At 40.5% G+C, this 18,444-nt stretch overlaps 1 protein-coding gene across 2 annotated transcripts; it reads left to right on the top strand.

The window, feature by feature from the left end:
- Positions 1 to 2,171: 2,171 nt before the first annotated feature.
- On the top strand, positions 2,172 to 15,357 carry BNIP3L (BCL2 interacting protein 3 like). Of its 2 annotated transcripts, XM_086767826.1 has the most exons (7): positions 2,172 to 2,353; positions 6,923 to 7,109; positions 8,808 to 8,880; positions 10,264 to 10,367; positions 11,154 to 11,303; positions 12,577 to 12,667; positions 14,380 to 15,357. In XM_086767826.1, the coding sequence occupies exons 1-6, from the start codon at positions 2,269 to 2,271 to the stop codon at positions 12,623 to 12,625; spliced, it is 648 nt and encodes a 215-aa protein (XP_086623952.1). In that variant the 5' UTR covers positions 2,172 to 2,268; the 3' UTR covers positions 12,626 to 12,667; positions 14,380 to 15,357. The 2 variants fall into 2 exon arrangements, with proteins under 2 accessions (XP_086623952.1, XP_086623951.1); XM_086767825.1 differs by having other exon boundaries at positions 12,577 to 15,357.
- The last annotated feature ends 3,087 nt before the right edge of the window (positions 15,358 to 18,444 follow it).

Raw genomic sequence — 18,444 nt, 5'->3', positions numbered from 1 at the left:
GAGAGGAGAGGAGATGGATGATGTGAAGAGATCCTGAGAGGCGTCTGCCAGCCTGTTGTGAGGAACGGCTGCAGACGCCAAGGTCAGTTCAGAAGGAGGGGGAGGAGTAATGCGGCTCCTGGCCAAGATTCCCCTGCAGCCTGTGGTGATGACCATGGTGGAGCAGGTTGTCCCCCTGCAGCCCATGGAGGTCCATGGAGGAGCAGAGATCCACCTGCAGCCCGTGGAGGACCCCACGCCGGAGCAGGTGGAGGCCTGAAGGCAGCTGTGGCCCGTGGAGGGCCCGCTGGGACAGCCGTTCTGGAGGGACTGCACCCCGTGGAAGAGATGACCCACGCCGGAGCAGTTTCATGGAGGACTGTGGCCCGTGGGAGGGACCCCACGCTGGAGCAGGGGAGGAATGTGAGGAGTTCTTCCCCCGACCATGAAGCAGTGGCGTGAAACAACGTGTGATGAAGTGACCGCAACCCCCATTCCCTCTTCCCCCCTGTGCCACTCAGGCGGGGAAGGTAGTAGAGATAATGTTAAGCTTGGAAAGAGGGAGGGGTGAGGGAAGTTTATCTTGTTCCCTGTCTCATTCTCCTGCTGTTTGTAGTAATAAATGAATGCTTTTCCCCAAGTCGAGTCTGTTTTGCCCATAACGATGACTTTAAGGATTTCTCCCTGTCCTTATCTCAAACCTCGAGCCGTTTTTCCTATATCATCTCCCCCTGTTCTCTTGGAGGGTGGGGGGAGTGAGAGAGAGACTGCGTAGTCTGGTCCCGATCGGGGCTGAACTACGACAGAAATGTATCTGTGTGACTTCAGTATCTGATGGTTTTACTGAACTCTTACTGTGGGTACAGTAACGTAAAACATGATGATTTATATTCTTGTGGCTGCTGATGGGAGGGGTTTATGATATAAAAGGCAAATTAAATAATAACCTCTGAGGGACTTAGTCGTGCTGGTTCTTTTTGTTACAGAATGTGAATGAAAAAGGACATTGGAAACAGAAGGAAAGAAAAAAAAAACCCCAACAGTAAAGCTTCTGCTAACCGCCATACCAAATATCTATGAAAAGTTGCTGTCTTAAGGAATTGATTTGATTTTCAAGACAAAATTGACTTCTATCTTGAAATTAATAATTTAGAAAAACATATTTTCTATGTATGATAATTTCACGAAAGCTACTTAGAACAGAAACTACTCATGTGCGACCAAAGAAACCTCAGCAGGGTAAGGTAGATGTTTGCATCGGTATCTCACTGCATTTGAAAGTCTCCTCAGCCGAAACTCAGTGTCACTCCCGTTCCAACCACAGCAGCGTGTGCATAAATAGCCTGAGGTTGACTCATTTTCATATTTAAAGGAAACTGAGGTGCACATCGATAATTTCACTTTTTATAGTTTGGCATCTCAGTTTTGTCCAACTTTGTTACACAGATGCCATCTTTTCTATCTTAACTCTCTGCCAATAATTAAAACAACTGCTAAGCAAGAGGTTGTTTTTTTCTGCTAAACACTCATTTCAGACGAGTATTACTCTCAATCTTAAAAACCATTAGTTCTTTCAGAGTGTCTTGTTTCACGGACCTACTCATTGGCTTAAAATCACTGGAGGCAAAGGCAAGACTGATGAAAGGGGAAAGGAGCGCGGGGAGCCGCGAAGGTCTGACAGGTACCTCCACCCGCGGTGCTCGGGGAGGGGGATTTGCCGCGATCGCTCATGTGGAAACTCGTCAGAGCCGCAGGCATTGCTGCCATACGGGCTGACAGCAGCGAGTCGCTACGGCTGCTCTCGTCCTCTCCCGAAGCAGAACGGGATCCAGGGCCTGGGAAAGGGCTGGCGGCCCTGGGGCTCAGCCTGCAGGCGAGGCGAGGGAAGGCGATCAGCTCGCTCTCCTGAGGGGACAGCGATGCTGCAGAGAGCCGCGCGGGGCGGCCGGGTGCCTCCACGCCGCCCTTCCCGCTGATTTCAGGTTGGCGAGGCGCCTGCAGCCAGCACCGCGCGGGCCACGCCGCGGTCCCGCACCTTCCCCCTCACCGCCCGCCCTCTGCGCAGGCGCGACGCGGCGGGGACGTGCGCAACCACGGCAAGCGCCATGCTTCCCGGCACGCGCGGCGGGGCGGGCAGCGCCTGCGCGGCGGCGGAAGGGCGGGAACGGCGCTGCCCGCGCCTGCGCGCTGCGAGGAGGCGGGGCGGCCGGCCCCGGAGCGGAGTCCAGGTTTGTTGTTGTTGTCCCAGCCGCAGCGGCTCCTCAGTCCGGCTCCAGCTTCTGCGCCGCCATGTCCAGCCCTCAGGAGCCGCCGCAGCACAACAACAACAACAACCCGCCGGCCGAGGGGGCGCACACAGAGCCGGGCCTCAACAGTGAGTGCGGCCGCCGGCAGCGTGCGGAGCGGGGGGCGCTGAGGGGCCGTCAGGGCCGCGACCCCCTTCCCCGCGCCGCCATTGGCGGAGGACGAGGCCGCGCGAGCTGCTGGGGGCCAATCGGCGGCGTGGGCGGGAGGCGGGGGTGCGAGGAAGAGGAGGGTTGCGAGGCCCGAGGGGGCTCGGGGGCGGGGGGGGGGGGCAGCGCTTTGCTGGCGGCTGGCGGGGCGCTGGGGGCAGCGGCAGCCGCTGGAAAGCGGAGGGAACCGGGCGGAGGGGGCTGTGCGCCAAAACAAACGGCAGTGAGCGGTGGGGGTGCTGTGCGAGGTGTCGGGGCCGCTGAGGGGGCTGCCGGAGGGGCTGGGGTGAATCGGGCCCAGCCGGAGAAAGGAGGCAGCGCCGGGGGACGGTGCGAGGCGAGGGGAGCGGGAGCAGGTTCCTCCCGCCGTTAAACCGAGTTTATTCGGTGGCTGGCGTGAGCAGCTAAGATGGGGACAGAGCAGGGCAGGGGGAGGAGCGTGACTGTGGGAATGAGTTTGTTCAGTGGCTGAGTCAATACCACTGACGTGAGCTATTTTCCTCTGTATCCGGCATCGCTGTCAGCTGCTCTGCTGCATCCTTTTGTTCCTAGGATAACACTAGTAAGGCACATCGGTGGGTTTTGGTTTTGTTTTTTTTTTTGTAGGCTCTCGTACTAACTTGGCAGATGCTTTTCCCTGGTTTTAAACATCTGCTTCAGCATGTCCTTTCATTTGTTTGTCATTATTAAGGATGCTGCAGTTAAAGAAGTGAATAAGTTGCATTCATGATTAACTCTTACCTTCATGGTTTACAATGAAATTAAACTGATGATGAAATATATTGGACCTCCAGTAACTCAGTGGGAATTGTATTAGAGAAGAATAAACTATGGCCATTTCACAACGCTGCTGTTGTGTTATGGTAACAGTACCTGTTGTGATAACCGTGGCTGTTTACACCTATGTTCACCTGAGTCCAATAGCTATTTTAGCAAATTATTCAGGGCTGTTACGGTACTTAAATAACAGTTATTCTGTCTTAAAGTTGCAACATGCCTAGTGCCTAACTCTGTGCTTACTTTAGAAACTATGACCTTTGACGCTTCTATAGTTTAATATTTCCTTTTTTTTTTCCTGTTAGCATGTTAAGTTATTCTGTTGGACACATTAATCTGCTGTAAGATAGAAGCAACAAGAGATGAGTGCGCTGTAAGCCTGTGCTGGATCTGCCCACGTAGATCTTATTGCTGGATCAGCACGTAAAGGCTTAGCGAATCAATGTGATTACTGAAGGTGGTGAGCACAAGGTATGAGAGGAAATGTTTGATAGTCTGTGCTCCGCGAGCAAAACAAATGCAACCAGTCAGCTGCCTGTGGGTTTAGGGCTGCTTTCAGATGTTCAGCCGCTCCACAATGTTGTAGGTACAGTTTCTGCTATTATATAAGCTTTTCAGTGAACCTTTTCAGAGCTCAGACGCTTATTCATTTTGTTCTGTATGTCTTTTGTGCATGTTTAGGGCCTTTCATTCAAAGATCACTTAGCACTTGAATCAAAGGTCAGAAGACCTGGGAATAAAACTGGTAACTGAACCTGTGCTTTGCTGGGTTCTCAAAAAAAAAAAAAAAAAAAAAGAAGACTTACTTGCTCTGGGAATTCTTGACGAAGAAATCCCACCTTAGACAGGAACCCATCTAGCTCTGTCATGAAAAATCTGCCTAATAATTACCGTTATGGGAATCTGAACAGCTTGCTGTTCTCTTTTTTTTTTTTTTTTTTTTTGTTAATGGTGTACTTGTAAAAGTGATATTTCTTAGTTTATTCAAGTTGACCATGGCTCAGACTTCTTGTGAGCCACCAGTTTAGAGTATTATTATGTATGTAAAATGTATGTGTATAATTCATATATTCTCCTTGATTTCTCCACCCTAACCAAGTGAAAACACAGAGTGAGTAAACAAAATGAAACCCTTCTTCCCCAGCACGTTTAGCTACTGTTGTTTAAACAGTCCACCAGTTACAGAAAAACGTGTAATTAAAGTCAGTGTGTATCAGTTCATAGTGAAATGATTAAGCTTAGAGCATGGTCAAAATTCAAACAAGTTTGGAGACAAATACCATTCACATAAACAGTCGTTTAGGTGTTTTTTTTTCCCCGAAGTGTGTTATGTGATTTGTGAAGGGAGGAGAATGCTACGGCACTGCTTAATTCTACCGTATCTACCATTTCTACCTTTCATGTAGAAATATGGGAAAATTAAGAGTTCTTATATGGGTGATTAATGTAACTTCCTTAGTTTTGAAGAAAGCTTGGGGCAAAAAGCACTCTCTGTTACGTGGGCAGTTTATTCTCAAATCTATTTCCGTGCATCTTCTTAAAGAAGCAAAGATTGTGTCTCTCTAATCAGAGCCTTTGAAACTACTGGGACTCTCTGGCTCCCTCTCCTAAACCAGTTGTGACTGCCAGTGGGAGTATGTAGCATGTTTTAGTTTCACGTCAGATTACACTTCCTTGAATGTATTTTGACTCATTAAAAGTGAGGTCAGACGGAGAACGTGCTGCTTGTCATGTGAACCACTGCTTGACTTGTTGGGGCTCTTTACTCCCAGTTTGAGTGTTCTTCCCAGTATGGCCGCAACGAATGTTAGATACACGACAGGATTTGTCAGTCTGGGATAAACATTAATAGAGATTTTATTTGTGCACGATCTGAAGTGCCTTGGAGGTGTGTCTAGTAGCTGCGTACTAGAGCAACCAATCCCATCATCTTCCGCTGGGCTTTTCTCTGCCCCTGCCTGGTGTCGGAGGAAGACATCTGCTTGCACCTTTGCCCTCTGTTCTTTTCATGTCGTTTGCCACTCACAGCTGATTTTTAATAATAGATGTCTTTGCAAATCCTGAGCGTTTTAATTCTCCCAATAGATGCTCTCTATTCCGAAGTGGTTATTGGGGAATGTGTGGCTTTCTGGCCTGTCTTCTAACTGCAGGTGTGGCCTCTTGCTGCAAAGATATTGCTAGAAGGCAAATCTACCTTCCTGTCAAAGCTTTAAAAAACAATGAAACGACCAAACACAAAAAACCTGAAAGTGCTCACCTGTGGTGGCATAAATTAAATTACATGGGAGTTGTGATGACATAATATACATATGTGAGATAATTTTCTGGCCGATAATGGGCAGTAATGTTGCATTGAAAACAGCATGCTTAAGAGAAATTGGAGATCTTCCCCTCTATAATCACGGCAAATAATGTGGCTGTGTGGTCAAATTATTCTTGTTATATGTCTTAATGAGAAGGTTCGGATTGCAGTTGGGCAGGGAATGTATTTAAATATTTGGAACAGGCAGAGCAGTAGAAGTCTATTCTATCTTCACCCCTCAGGATATTAAATGGAATATTTATGAATTAAGAATATTGCCAAAATCTATTAACTGAAACGTGTCACTAATGAACATACCAGTAAATATTGTTTTGCATTTAGTTAATCTGCACATAAAATACAAATGAAGACTTTAAAAAAAAATCTTCAACCTAACTACAGAGTATATTAACATCTTAGCAGATGCTTTTATCGTTCATGATACACTCTTGCTCTTGTGTCAAATCTTGGGTATCCCATAGGTACAACTACAGAAAAAAAGGAGGAAAAAAAAACCCCAAAAATCTCAACTTGTAGGCTATACAGCTGTCCCTGGCTGAGGAAGGGAAAAAAGTGGGAGAAGGGAGGCTGAGGTGATGGCATTGCAATTATTAACTGTTACTACATGTGTGAACTCTGGGTTTCTCATGCTACTCAGTCCCTTATTTTGGCTTATTAGCAGTGAAATCCTTTAATCTAACTGCAATGAAATGTATGTTAGCATGGTTCTTCAGCTGTGTAAGGAAACATAATGCCTACTTCCAGCTTCCGATGGTGGAATTGTGGTGTCGCCTATGTATGAGGGTTTTGGTAGGATGGGAGGGCTGGCAGAGAGCATTGAGTGGGAGATGTTTGTTAGAGGGCCAGGGCAGAGAAAGCTGGGTGAGGCCTGAGAATGGCAACCTGCTTGATGGATGTAAAAATCAGGGTTTGATTCAGGGCCTTTGGAAGTCAAGGGAAGGAGGAGAATATAAAATTGCAGTTGGGGAGTGGTATATAGTAGGGGGCTAGGGGGTGAAAGTTTTGTTTCAAAGAGGAGCATAGAAGTAGAGCAGGGAAGTGGGGTAACTGGTGTAACTGAGAGATACGTAAGTAATTGAAGCTTCAAACTGCAGAGAGAAATGTGGCCTATTAAAGTATTAATAGTTGAGGAGAGAGGGGATATTTTATTTGGCTAGCTCTGAGAGATAGGTAGCAACAAAACATAACTTCTTAGGGGTATTTTTGTTGATGGAAGAGGAAGAAGCATGTCGCTCTTGTGTTCAGTACGCGTTTATGAGCTTTCTCCTGGCAGCAGTGTATGTTATCTGAATTTACCACATTCATGTTTTTTTCTGGGTGTAATTGATAAACTTAAGATGGGTTTTCGTTCCGCTGCTTTTAATGAAATGACGTCTGGCTGGCCCAACAGGTTCCTGGGTGGAGTTACAGATGAACGGCAACGGCAATAGCAACGATAATGGCAATGGGAAGAATGGAGGTCTGGAACATGTCCCCTCGTCATCCTCCATCCACAATGGAGACATGGAAAAAATCCTTCTGGATGCCCAGCATGAATCAGGACAGAGCAGCTCAAGAGGTAGCTCCCACTGTGACAGGTAAAGAAATGTTTGCTGTCCTGCACGCAATTTGTTGCAGTTTTTATCCTGTAGATGTTAATGGAGGGGTAAAGCTTTTTCTCAGGCTGAAGTTTGTCACACTCCAGTATTTGGAATACTTGCTGGCTTATGATCACTGGCCATTAAATAAGATATCTGATTGCAAACTACACTGCTGCTACAGAAAGCTAAGGAATCCAGGAGCGCGAAAGTCACATCAACACCACAGTTAAATTTCGCATTGTCATAAATGACATATGGTATTTAAAAAAAATCTAATTTTACCGTCTCATTAATAATAATGTTATCTCCATGTGCTTTATATGAATCAAGCACAATAAAACATATCACTGGACTTCACAGGAAAAAAAAAAGATTCTCAGACCCTGTACTCCTTGCTTTCAGTACTCTACTCCTTTTCCTTTGTAGGCAAAATATTTCTTACCTAACAATTCTTCGAGGCACATGTGAGCATTATGATATTCTTCTGTGTTCACTATACCTTTTCCTAGGAAGTTTTGGGGCAGTTTTGGAAATCCTTGAGCGGTTTCTATATGTAATTTTAGCTGTCCTTCTGCTTGTGCCTCCTTTGATTTTGCTGCATGAATGCTGTCTGCCTGTGATGTCTACTGTGTAGTTTATATAAGGGGTTGATCAGATATAAAAGCTATTTAAAATTAGTTAGGCCTGGTTTGATTACTAAATGTAGTAGACTGAAAATAATCCATAGGAGTATTTTGAATAGAGTGGTTAGGTTTATAGAAAATAAAGTTTGTTACATCTGTGTTGCTAAGAAACTAGCTGTAAGTAGTTTATTACTTGCCAATCCAACCAAGAACATTTGCTCCGTGAGAGTTATATAGTTTTTTGGTTTTTTTTCTTTTACTAGCATAGGATTTTTTTCAGTTACTACCCACTTTTTAAGTGGATGAAGACAAATTCATAATTTTTTGTTTGTTTTTTTTTGAAAAGGGAGATACTTTGTTATTTTGCATTGTTATCTAAAATTTCTGAAAAGTTAGTTGCTCTTAAATGTGGTGGTTTGGGTTCTTTTTGGAGATTCCTAAATACACCTTTCTGATGAAAGCCTAAGTCAGGTTAAAAAGATGCCCGTAGTGTTTTAATGAGAGACCTGCATTGGTGCATCATGCGGTATTTTGTTTTGTTCCTGACTTAAATGCTCTAGGGTTTCCTTGGTTGAGATGTGATAGTTGATTAATTTCTCCAGTAGATTACTGAATTTTTAATATTCCAAGTGAGGCTAACAAAGGGAAGGAATATGTGTTCTTTCCAAGCATTAAGAGGTGTTTTGATGTGTGATGTTTCTGGTTGTAATGATACAAAAAGAGGTATAATTCACAATACTGGCAGTGTTATCTAAAAGAAGGAAGGGATCTACATTTTTTCCGTACAGCTGAAGTTCTGGGCAATGCTTTCTTTGCTTCAGTGGAAGGATGGTCAACCCTGTGGAGAAAGGTAGGATTATAAATGGAAAAAAAAGAAAGATGAGGGGTTTTGGAAGAGTTTTTAATACTGATATTTGTGATCTGAAGAGTAGTGTAGTCTGTAACTCATCTGAATAATGTGCAGAAGTGCCATGTGGAAATGATTGAGCTGAGATGCTGTTTACAGTAATGATTCTTTAGGTGACGGAGTGTAATATGACAAAATGACATAATGAAATTAATTTTTCTTTAGCCCTTCACCTCAGGAAGATGGACAGATAACTTTCGATGTGGAAATGCACACAAGTAAAGACAGTAGTTCTCAGGTATTTTCTTCATTAATCTTTAAAATACCTTAACTTGTAAAAAATATTTTAAAAGGTGTGGATGTTGTATATAGATCATCTATTTATATAGATCAGTATTGGGAGTACTTGAGGGGTAGAGCAAGCTCTCTGTCATGTCAAAAGGTCCAAAATGTTACGTATTTCATGTGTCAAAAAATGCATTAAACTACTGCTTGCTAGCAATTTTTTTTTTATTCTGAGACCCTAAACTTGTCTGTTAGCTGCAGTACAAGGAAAGGAATTATATAAACCTCACTTATTCAAAATCTGGATGTGTCCCTTAGTCATTTGGATAAGGCTGTTTACTTGTCTTGTACTTTTGTGTTTGCAGGTTTTTACTCAGTCTTTTTTATTATATCTTTATATAGTACCTCCCTGCAAACAAGTAGAGTAAATATTTTTTTTTTTTTTGCACTCAAGCTTGGGTCAGTTTAACTAAATTAGCTTTTCTTTTAAGAAGTTGTTTTCAGAATAAAGTTTTATTAAATTAAAACTGATTCCAGAACAATTATTTTTAACGACGAGGCAGCGTTAGTAGACTTTGTTTAGGCTTACTTTCTGTATTAATTGAAATTTGACTTACAGAGATTAATAGCCTTAGAGTGAGGGGAAAAATGAGGCTCCATCTCTAAAGCTGAGAAACAGCGGTCAGCTGTTCAATAGCACTCCTATTATTGTCTACCGCTGCTTGCACTGTGTGTGTCAAACCTGTTTTGGTGTTGAAAGGTTTGTATTTCTGTGCAAGATTTCAGGGTGTTCAGTTTATTGCTCTACAGACACTCCGCTCACATGATAGTGGGTAATCTCCATAATTCAAACTGAGAGGAGACCAATGCTGAACTCTTAGTTTGATGATTTAATAGAATTTGCTGTCTTCAGCAGTATAAATAAAAAGCATTCCTGGAAGAATGAAACCTTGCATTTAGTTTTGTCAAAGACCTGGCTGAACAGTAGGACTGTGGCAGTTCTGCCCTGTGGAGCCAGAATGATCTGAGTGAAGTTGTTGGTTCGGTCTGCCATCTCACTGGTGGGACTGTCGCCTTCCATTCCTTCTGGGTTTGGTATGGGTCCTACTTTAATATTCTAAGTGTTTTATCTTATTTTACTGAAGGTCACTCAGGAAAAAAGAACCCAAGCAAATAACTTGCAATGACGTGGAAGTCCTGGATATAATAAGAAAAACTGTGGTATATTGTCTTCTGCAGATCCTTCTAAATAGTCAGTAGTCTAAGAACACTTACCTGTTTATCAAGTGCCACCATTTGGTGCTTATCACTTAGCACTGTTGTTGTTGCTCTCAACTTAACACCATGAGGAGGAGCTAACTGAGTGTTACAAGGCTTGTCCCCTGTTTATTTTCAGTCTGAAGAAGAAGCAGTAGAAGGAGAGAAAGAGTTGGAAGTTTTGAAGAAGAGTGCTGACTGGGTGTCAGACTGGTCAAGTAGGCCTGAAAACATTCCTCCCAAGTGAGTTAAACTTTTTTGTTTAATGAATATTCTTTTATATGAAGGAGAGAAGTCACAATTGAGTGAAATTACTCTGGCTCTCCAAATAAGATAATCTTAGAAAAAGATAGATTTCTCTTTGAGGAGGCTACAAAAAGTCAAAACAATGAAGTATGAAAATCTTAATAGCAACAGAATTGCCTTTTTATGGAAAGTAATATAAATCCACAGCAAGCTGATTACAAAGTTTCTTGACAAAATTATAATTGTTGGGAGAGCTGGGTACTTGGAGCTGGGATTCATGGGATTTAGTTTTGGTTTATTGAATGGAGTAGTGTTGAGCAAGTCTCCTGAATTCTCTGTACCTTTTTTTCTTTCTGTGTAAAATATGTAATGTTCATCCACGGAAGGGGAAACGTTGAGATCCTTGAATGCAAAGCATTTTTGTTAAAATAGAGGATGCTATCTAAATCTGGCAGACTTCTGTATCTCTGGAACAAAAAATGAGACTCTTGCTAACAAATCACATCCTGAAATTCCCTCTCTCGGACCTACCTCTCTCTTCAGCTACTGCTCCCTTTGTCTCTGTACTGTCTGTGTAAGTGGTCTCTCCACAATACCTCCTATTATTCTCTTTGATTCCTTATTCTGTGTAAAAGATCTCTTGCTTTGATCTCTAGCTCTTTTTACTTTAAAAAAAAAAAAAAGTTCCTACAGAGATCTGTGTGTTTGTGTGCAAAAAAAAAAAAAAGGGAAAGGAACAAAAAAAATTGTGTTAAATTCCACCTCCCCCCCCTCTTCTTTCAGGGAATTCCATTTCAGACATCCTAAACGTTCAGTGTCTTTAAGTATGAGAAAAAGTGGAGCAATGAAAAAAGGTGGCATTTTCTCTGCAGAATTTCTTAAGGTTTTCATTCCATCTCTGTTCATATCTCATGTTTTGGCTTTGGGACTAGGGTAAGTATTAACCTGATTCTCACTTGAACTTTTGTGTCTTGCTTTGCTTTTCTGCTTTAGTTGTATGTTAGGTGCCTGCTGAAAAGGACTTTATCTAGAATAACTAGAGTATTGTTGCACCTTGCTCAAGATAGGCTTGGTGCACTTTTTAAAATGGAGGAAAACTTTGCAGCAATTAAAACTTTGCAGCCATTATTAGTATGCTTTATTTCTAGAGCAGATCTAGTTTGTTACACTGAAAATGCATGGATCTTCATGAATTTCCAAATAAGCTTGGCAATTTTAACATGCCATTTGATTGTCCATGGCTTCTACTTAAATGCTTCAGGTTATAACATAGGGAAAGTAAGAACAGAATAGGTGGAAAACTGCTGTAAATTTACTAAGCTTTACAAAACCACAGTACAAATAATGATGCTGAAGTTCTGTGTGTGTCATGCATACTCTGTAATTTTTGATGTCTAACTCTGCGTTTGTATGATATTACTGAAAGTCAAGGTTTGAATACTTAAAGATACATGAAATACTGGATGTGTTCTGCAAGATCAGCTATGACTGTGCTCAGCAATGTTTTCATTGCTCACATAATCCAGCATAATCTCTCAGCTTGCTTAAGTCCTTACGTTATGTTTATCCATCTTATGTTCTTCTGTGATGGGGGCAAAGACATGTACGCAAAGCACGTCTTTATTTAGCTTCATATCTTCTTCTGGGGATGTAGTTCAAGTGTCTCTTTAAATTCCTGTAAACTATCAAATCAATTAGGAAGATATATATATGAGAATATATTGTAAGATATTTGTACTATAGCAACATTGTGTATTTCTGTGCCAAATTAAATCTTGCCTGGATTTATTTGTTAGAGGTCAGCGTTTGCGTAGATTCTTAGTGCTCAGTGTCTTAAAGCTCACCCCCTCCCTTTATAGGCAGTACTTTTATCTGTTTTATCGTAATAATCTGGGAATGTTGTCCAGCTGTTCAAGAGCCCCTGTGTCAGGTACTCTACAAACAACACAAGCTTCTGGACTGAGGTTTTCAGATGAGCTTGGGACTGGAAGAAATCCACTTTTACTGAGTGTTGATAGCATTGGTCTTTCTGGGCTCATCTTAAAATCTCACTTTTTAAGTATTTTAATAAAAAAGTGAAGTCCTTGGAAGAATCTCGTCAGACCTACTTGAAAGACAAATCAGAATAGCTGGGTGCGTGAGGACTGTTTGGAAATAAAGGGAGTGTTTCTGTGAAATACGATATGCCTTATACTTTTTATTTCAGCATCTACATTGGAAAACGACTGACCACACCTTCAGCCAGCACTTATTGAAAGATGGAGTGCAAAACCTGGAAATCCACGTGCCCTGTGAAGGTGTTACTGTCTCATTTAGTACATTTGACTTGAGACCATTTTAAGCATGACCGCGACTTCACCCTTTCCTTACATATCCAGGTTTTCACTAACTCTGGAATTCAGTATTGTGTTGGAACTCTGTTGAGGTGTTTCGCTATCCACATTCTTTCCCTCTCTCCTCCCATTCCCCTGCCTCTTGGCCTGCAAGACACATCAGAGTTGCTGAACGGAGTTTACAACTGTCTATATGTTGCAAGGGCTTCTCTCAATGCAAAATGCCACCAGCAAGTTTTCATTTTATCAGTGATGCTGTTGCCTCCTTAGTGCAACCTGACTTAAATTGCAGTTGTGCGTGGTATAAATGTTGACTGTATTACGGTGATAAAATTAACAGGAAGAAAATTATTGATTGGAGTGCAAATGAATTTTTCTGTTGAGAAACAAGCTGGTTGTGAAAGAAACTAAGAAATCACTGGCAATAAAACAAGAGTTTAAATCAGCTTTTGGGGGAATTTACTTGGCCCCTTGTATTGGCTAACACCATTTGATTTGCAGGAGGCAAAGACTGCGTAAATTTTAAAGTAGGATAACTAAATCCATCAGCATATTTTAATATTAGGTAATTGTTGTAATCTTGTCTTTTATATGAAGTCAGCTCCTTATTCCTTGTAGGAAAACCTGTCTGATGCCTAGAAGACATTAGAAAAATTGCATTGTTTGCATGTGAAAAAGCTTTTGTTTTCCTTACCTGTTTTTCTTAAGGGAAAATCTGAAATGTGAAATTTTCCTTTTAGAAGTAGTTTTAAATTAAGGAAAAACCCAAAGCTGTAGGTGTAGTTACACTCTGTATGAAAGGATATGATTCTTTTTGTTGTGGAACCATTTACAATTACGATGATATGGCAGTTTCAGAAGGTAAAGCATTTGACTTATCTTTAAAGGGGACAATCTCGAAGGTGCGTAGAGATTCAGAAGTTGTAAAGCTCTGAAATGTCTTCTGCAAATGAGTTTTCAATATTCCTATCTCACTGTTTACTGTGCAATCTCCTTTGGGGAATACATGGAATCTGAAAGTCACTTGTGATGTCTCATGTTAGATAGAATTTTCACTAATGTTGTTGAACTTTTATCTTAGGGAACATTAAGCCTTGTCCTCCTTCAGTGACGCTTCTTTTGAAAATGTGAAGCTTTAGTACCAAATTGTTACAAAACATTGGGACAGTCATGTCCTTACATAGATTTTATTGGATTTCAGAACATGTAGCATGACTCTGAAGGACAGAATACTCTTTTTATATATATATATATATGAATATATAAAAAAATATGATAGAGACTTTAATACTAAGTATATAGGGAACCAATGCTAATTTTAAGACTTGCAAAAATCTCATTTAAATAAAAACTTTAGTAGGCTGACTTGTAGAAAATGGTAAGAAAATACATCCAGCCAGTTTGGAGAGAACAGCTACCTATAATTGTTTGCTTGCATCAGACTTAATAAAGTTGATTATTTGATATAGCAGCAGTTGATGCATAGAAGCTAATCCCAAATGAGGTTTGATTTAAAAGAACTTAGCTCCCAGGAAGGAAAAAAGTATAAATTCACTGCTAAACTGTATTTATTTCTATTCTCTATTTCTGAATGCTGTTAGAGAACACTTTCAGGGTGAAAGGGCAGTCTAACAAAAAATTCTGTTGCAAACATCTGCTTTTTTTTTTTCTTTTAGATGTGAATACTAGAGGCACTTGAGTTGCCTACGGCGTATTTGTTTCAAGCATGGATATTGGGTTTCGCCCAAAGGTGAGGGAGGGAAGGTGGAAGTGGTGAAGGGTGTTTTAGATAGTACCAGGTACATCATTCTACAGGCCTAAAAGCTGAGGGAACAGGGGAAAGGCTGAAACACTTTCCGTTCTAATTACAGCACCTTGTTTTGTATGGAAATTGGAATAGTGGAAAAACAGAATTTTTTTTCTAAGTAGGGAGTACTTTTAAAAAAAAAAAAAGTTACCCCTTTCTAAACTAAAAGGTAATTCTTCTGCAGAATATCTGATAAAAAATATTGTAAGCTTGTGGCTAGAGTACCAGCACAGCTTATAAAATTCGAAGGAGCCATGAAGTAAAAATTGTGAAAAGGACAGATGAGGAATGGATACGTGATCACTGTAACATTTTCTATGATACAATGCAGTATTTATTGATACCCTACTATAAGCTTTGAATGAAAGTCTACGACTCCTAGTTTTACAATGAACAGAGACAGATTGTTGTATAATTTGAAAAGGGGTTTCAACTATTGATAGTTTTAAGATAAATGTTGTTTAAAAAGCTTTATACCTGTTTACAGTTTTGGAAAAAAAAAATGCAGGCTTCATTTTTCTTACATTCAATGAAAACTGGCCTAGAATACTTGTAAATAGGATCAAGAAAAAAAAAAAGCATAAACTCGCACATTAAAAATGCAGCAGGGTAACTTAACTGCAGCAAATACATATTTACTTACTGTTTTAAAAAGTGAAAGCTGAAGATTGTTAGAAATTCAATTTTTTTAATTGACATTTGTTGAAATATTGGAGTTAACTGAGCCAAAGTGATTATGCATTCTTCATAAATTAGTTAGCACTTTGTAACATTATATACAGTTTACAGTACATGTATAAGTTGTAGCTTATAAACATTTTGTGCCATTAAAGCTCTCACAAAACTGGTTGTCTGAAATTACTTCATGCTGCGTCTTTTTTTTTTTCTTTTTTTTTTCTTTTTTTTTTTTTTTCCCCTCTTCTTTTTTTACAGGATTGCTTTGGTTTATGAATGTTTTACGGAACTATTGTGTTCTGGGTTATATGAACATTGAAGCTGCTGTTTATAGACTGGAATAATTTTTTTAAAGATTGTTTGGGGTTTGTTTGTTTTGTGGTTTTTGGTTTTTTTTCCTTTTTTTTAGTGACTTGGGGTCATCCACTTCTTTTCCTCCACTGTTTAATAAAAATATTTCCATTGTCAGCAATGTATACCTGCGCCAAGTCCTCCAGCACCTTGTCCAGGAAAACTTTTGAAGCAAAATAATGTGGTGGTATACGAAATGTAAATTAGAATTGATGAGATTTTTGTATAATTGGTAAACTCTATTGTACACCTTGTATTTCTCTTCTATTTCCTAATTCTGTTAAATTTGCAGATTAAAGGATAAGGGTCATAAACCCTCGATGTTAATCTGCCTCCATACTTGTGGTTCAAGAGCAGTGGTTATTTCTAGGAGTATCGTGTGAAGAGTTGTTCCATCTAAGTGTGAAATGTCATCATTCTGACACTATTACTGACCATTTTAGTTACCTGGTGATTTTTTTCCGTGTTTTTTAATGTAAAAATCCAGAACTTTGTGCAAAGGGGATTTTTTTTTTTTTTTCCCTGAGGAATAAGGTAGATAAAATTATAAATCCTACTTTCTGAAAGTTTAGATGATGGGGATGTAGTGAAACTTGAGCTTGAAGTATTGAATTATTACTGCTTTGGAGAGCAGGGTTTTGTGGGGGTTTTGAGCAGATTGTTTCTCTGCAGCCAACTGAGCTAAACACATTTTATTTAGTAGGTGTTGCTGGAAAAAAAAAAGATCATTGTGTGCTTCAAAAATGCAATGTTTTGCAAAAATATAAAAACATTATAATATTGCATAAAGCAGGGGATATTTTTGCACTAAGATTATTCTGGTATATATTAGATTTTGATGGAGTTTGAGGACTGTCTTCGAGTTTCTTATTCTAGTACAGGAGTGTTCGAGTAAAGACTGAAGAGAAGGGATTTACTTGCATACTTACTTTGGAGCAACATAGTGATATTACTTACGTGTTCAACTAAATGCAATGTAGCTAGACCAGAGGACTGCGTAGTGTCACGCTTTCGTCTAATCAGCACCAAGAAATATGTTTCCTTGTGGGTAAGTTACCTTCTGCCTCTACTTAACTACAATGCACCTTGAGATGTAGCAACGTTAGCTATTCACGTGGGACACAGAGGGGATCTTGAGTCCTTCTTAGACTCCGGTTTTTATAACTGTGTACATATATAAAGATTAGAATTTACTTGGAATTCTGTGCTTTATGAAAAAGTTTGCCATAAAAATGTTATTTATACATTTGTATCTGGGCATACATGTAAAAATTCTATCTAAAAGCGAAATACTGAATCCATGCTAGTGTTTGTAGGATCTTTGCCTTGTGCTTGGTTATATATGAAGGCTCCTTTGTGTTTTGGGTCTTGAAAACCAAATAAAATGCTAGCACTCTTGAACTATGCTGTATAGTTCAATCACCACTTGAAAAACAAAACTAAAACCTTAAGGTACTCCTGGAAAAATCTTGTGCTGTATACAGCATCCACATGAAAAAGGGAGAGCTAAATTAATTTCTGTTTCATGAAATCACTCTGTGTCCGGCACTGTGTGTCAGCTTGGCTACGTGCAGCTGACTTAGCCAAACTTCTGCGTGCAGCACTTAAAGAATGATTAGTCTTGACATCAGGGGGAGAGTGAGTGATGGGTTTCCATTAGGGAAAGTAAACATGACTGAACTTTTTTTGAGGTGCTGCCAGACTATTGAGAGTATGGAAACCAGCATTTTCTGTTTAAACCGTTTCCGAACACTTTACTGATAAGGTTGTGGAGTTTGTTTTGGGAGAGGGTTTTTTTTTTGTTGTGCATTGGTACAGGTTATTTAACTGGGAGTTTATTGTCTAAAGGCAAATTAATGAATTTTAAGGCCAGAAAATGCCATAAGTGCTTATTCTGATGTATGTAATAAAAGGGAAGAATAGCGAGCCTTACAGCTGTTTCGGTTGTTACAGTTAAGGTCACATTCTGTAGGTCACAGAAGGGTGTGTATGTCCTTGCAAAGATTGCAGCGCATGGAGTTGTGCAGGACCTCCCCCGTGAATCAGTTGTTACAGCCTTCCACTTACGTCTTTCTTTGGACTGGAGTTTGCATTTCAGCCACTGGATCCCAGATGGCCTTTCTGTGGTAGATGAAGGAGCCTTTGGCTCTCAGGAGCATAGTCCTTATAGACTGTGTCTCTTAAGTTAGTGTTTTAATGAAAATCTCTATTTTAAGACAAACGTTCTCTGGGAATTTTCACAACATGCATCTAAATACCTGCTGGGAGAAAGTCATTTATCTGTGACCAATAGAAAAAATATTTGTGCAAAGTCTTCAGTGAAAGATACTTCTCCCTCCTTTCCTAAAAATAAAAGTAATTCTCATGTACTTCAAAAGTGTTAGGGGAGCTTCTGACCAAAGAAAGTATAAAAGGCGGGTGTGCGGCATTTCAAACGGAAGCTACGCTCATTGTTCTTCCAGATTGTTTTATGAACAAGAGCAAGCAATCTGATTGTCCTTCAGGTAGTGTAAAGAACTTTTGTGGCACCATTCTGAGAGATCTGCCGCTGGAACAACTTGCCTCCTCTGCAGCTTACTATTGATTGAAAGCATCTTGCTTCTGATTTTCTGTTCATTTTTCACCATAAAGTTCATTGCTTGGATGTTTCTGTTCTCATCTTGCTTCACTGCACTCCTCTTTCCTATGACCTGCTCAGTCTTCTCTGTTGAGTGCTCCTTCCTTTTCCTTCATTTGCTTGTATTTTCATGCTGCTTCTCATTTCTGCTTGCGTAACACGAGCGAGCAGTCTGTTTGAGTACTGGCCTCACGAAGAGTTTCTGTTACTGAGGCAAAATACGCATTGTTTTATTGTGCATTTCCTGCTTCCTCAAGATGGGCAATTCTTCAGGTGGGTATGTGGTGGCTT

The sequence above is a fragment of the Chlamydotis macqueenii genome, chromosome 27, assembly GCF_036417535.1.
Source record: "Chlamydotis macqueenii isolate bChlMac1 chromosome 27, bChlMac1.mat, whole genome shotgun sequence".
Taxonomy (NCBI): Eukaryota; Metazoa; Chordata; class Aves; order Otidiformes; family Otididae; genus Chlamydotis; species Chlamydotis macqueenii.
The sequence above is the reverse complement of the archived record's forward strand: the minus strand, read 5'-3'. Positions and strand labels throughout refer to the sequence as shown.

Bases quoted from the DNA above. Each gene is read 5' to 3' on its own strand.
- BNIP3L (XM_086767826.1), top strand. From the start codon at position 2,269: ATGTCCAGCCCTCAGGAGCCGCCGCAGCACAACAACAACAACAACCCG. The intron at 7,110-8,807 runs GTAAAGAAATGT...ATTTTTCTTTAG, and splicing joins GGTAGCTCCCACTGTGACAG to CCCTTCACCTCAGGAAGATG. The intron at 11,304-12,576 runs GTAAGTATTAAC...TTTTTATTTCAG, and splicing joins GTTTTGGCTTTGGGACTAGG to CATCTACATTGGAAAACGAC.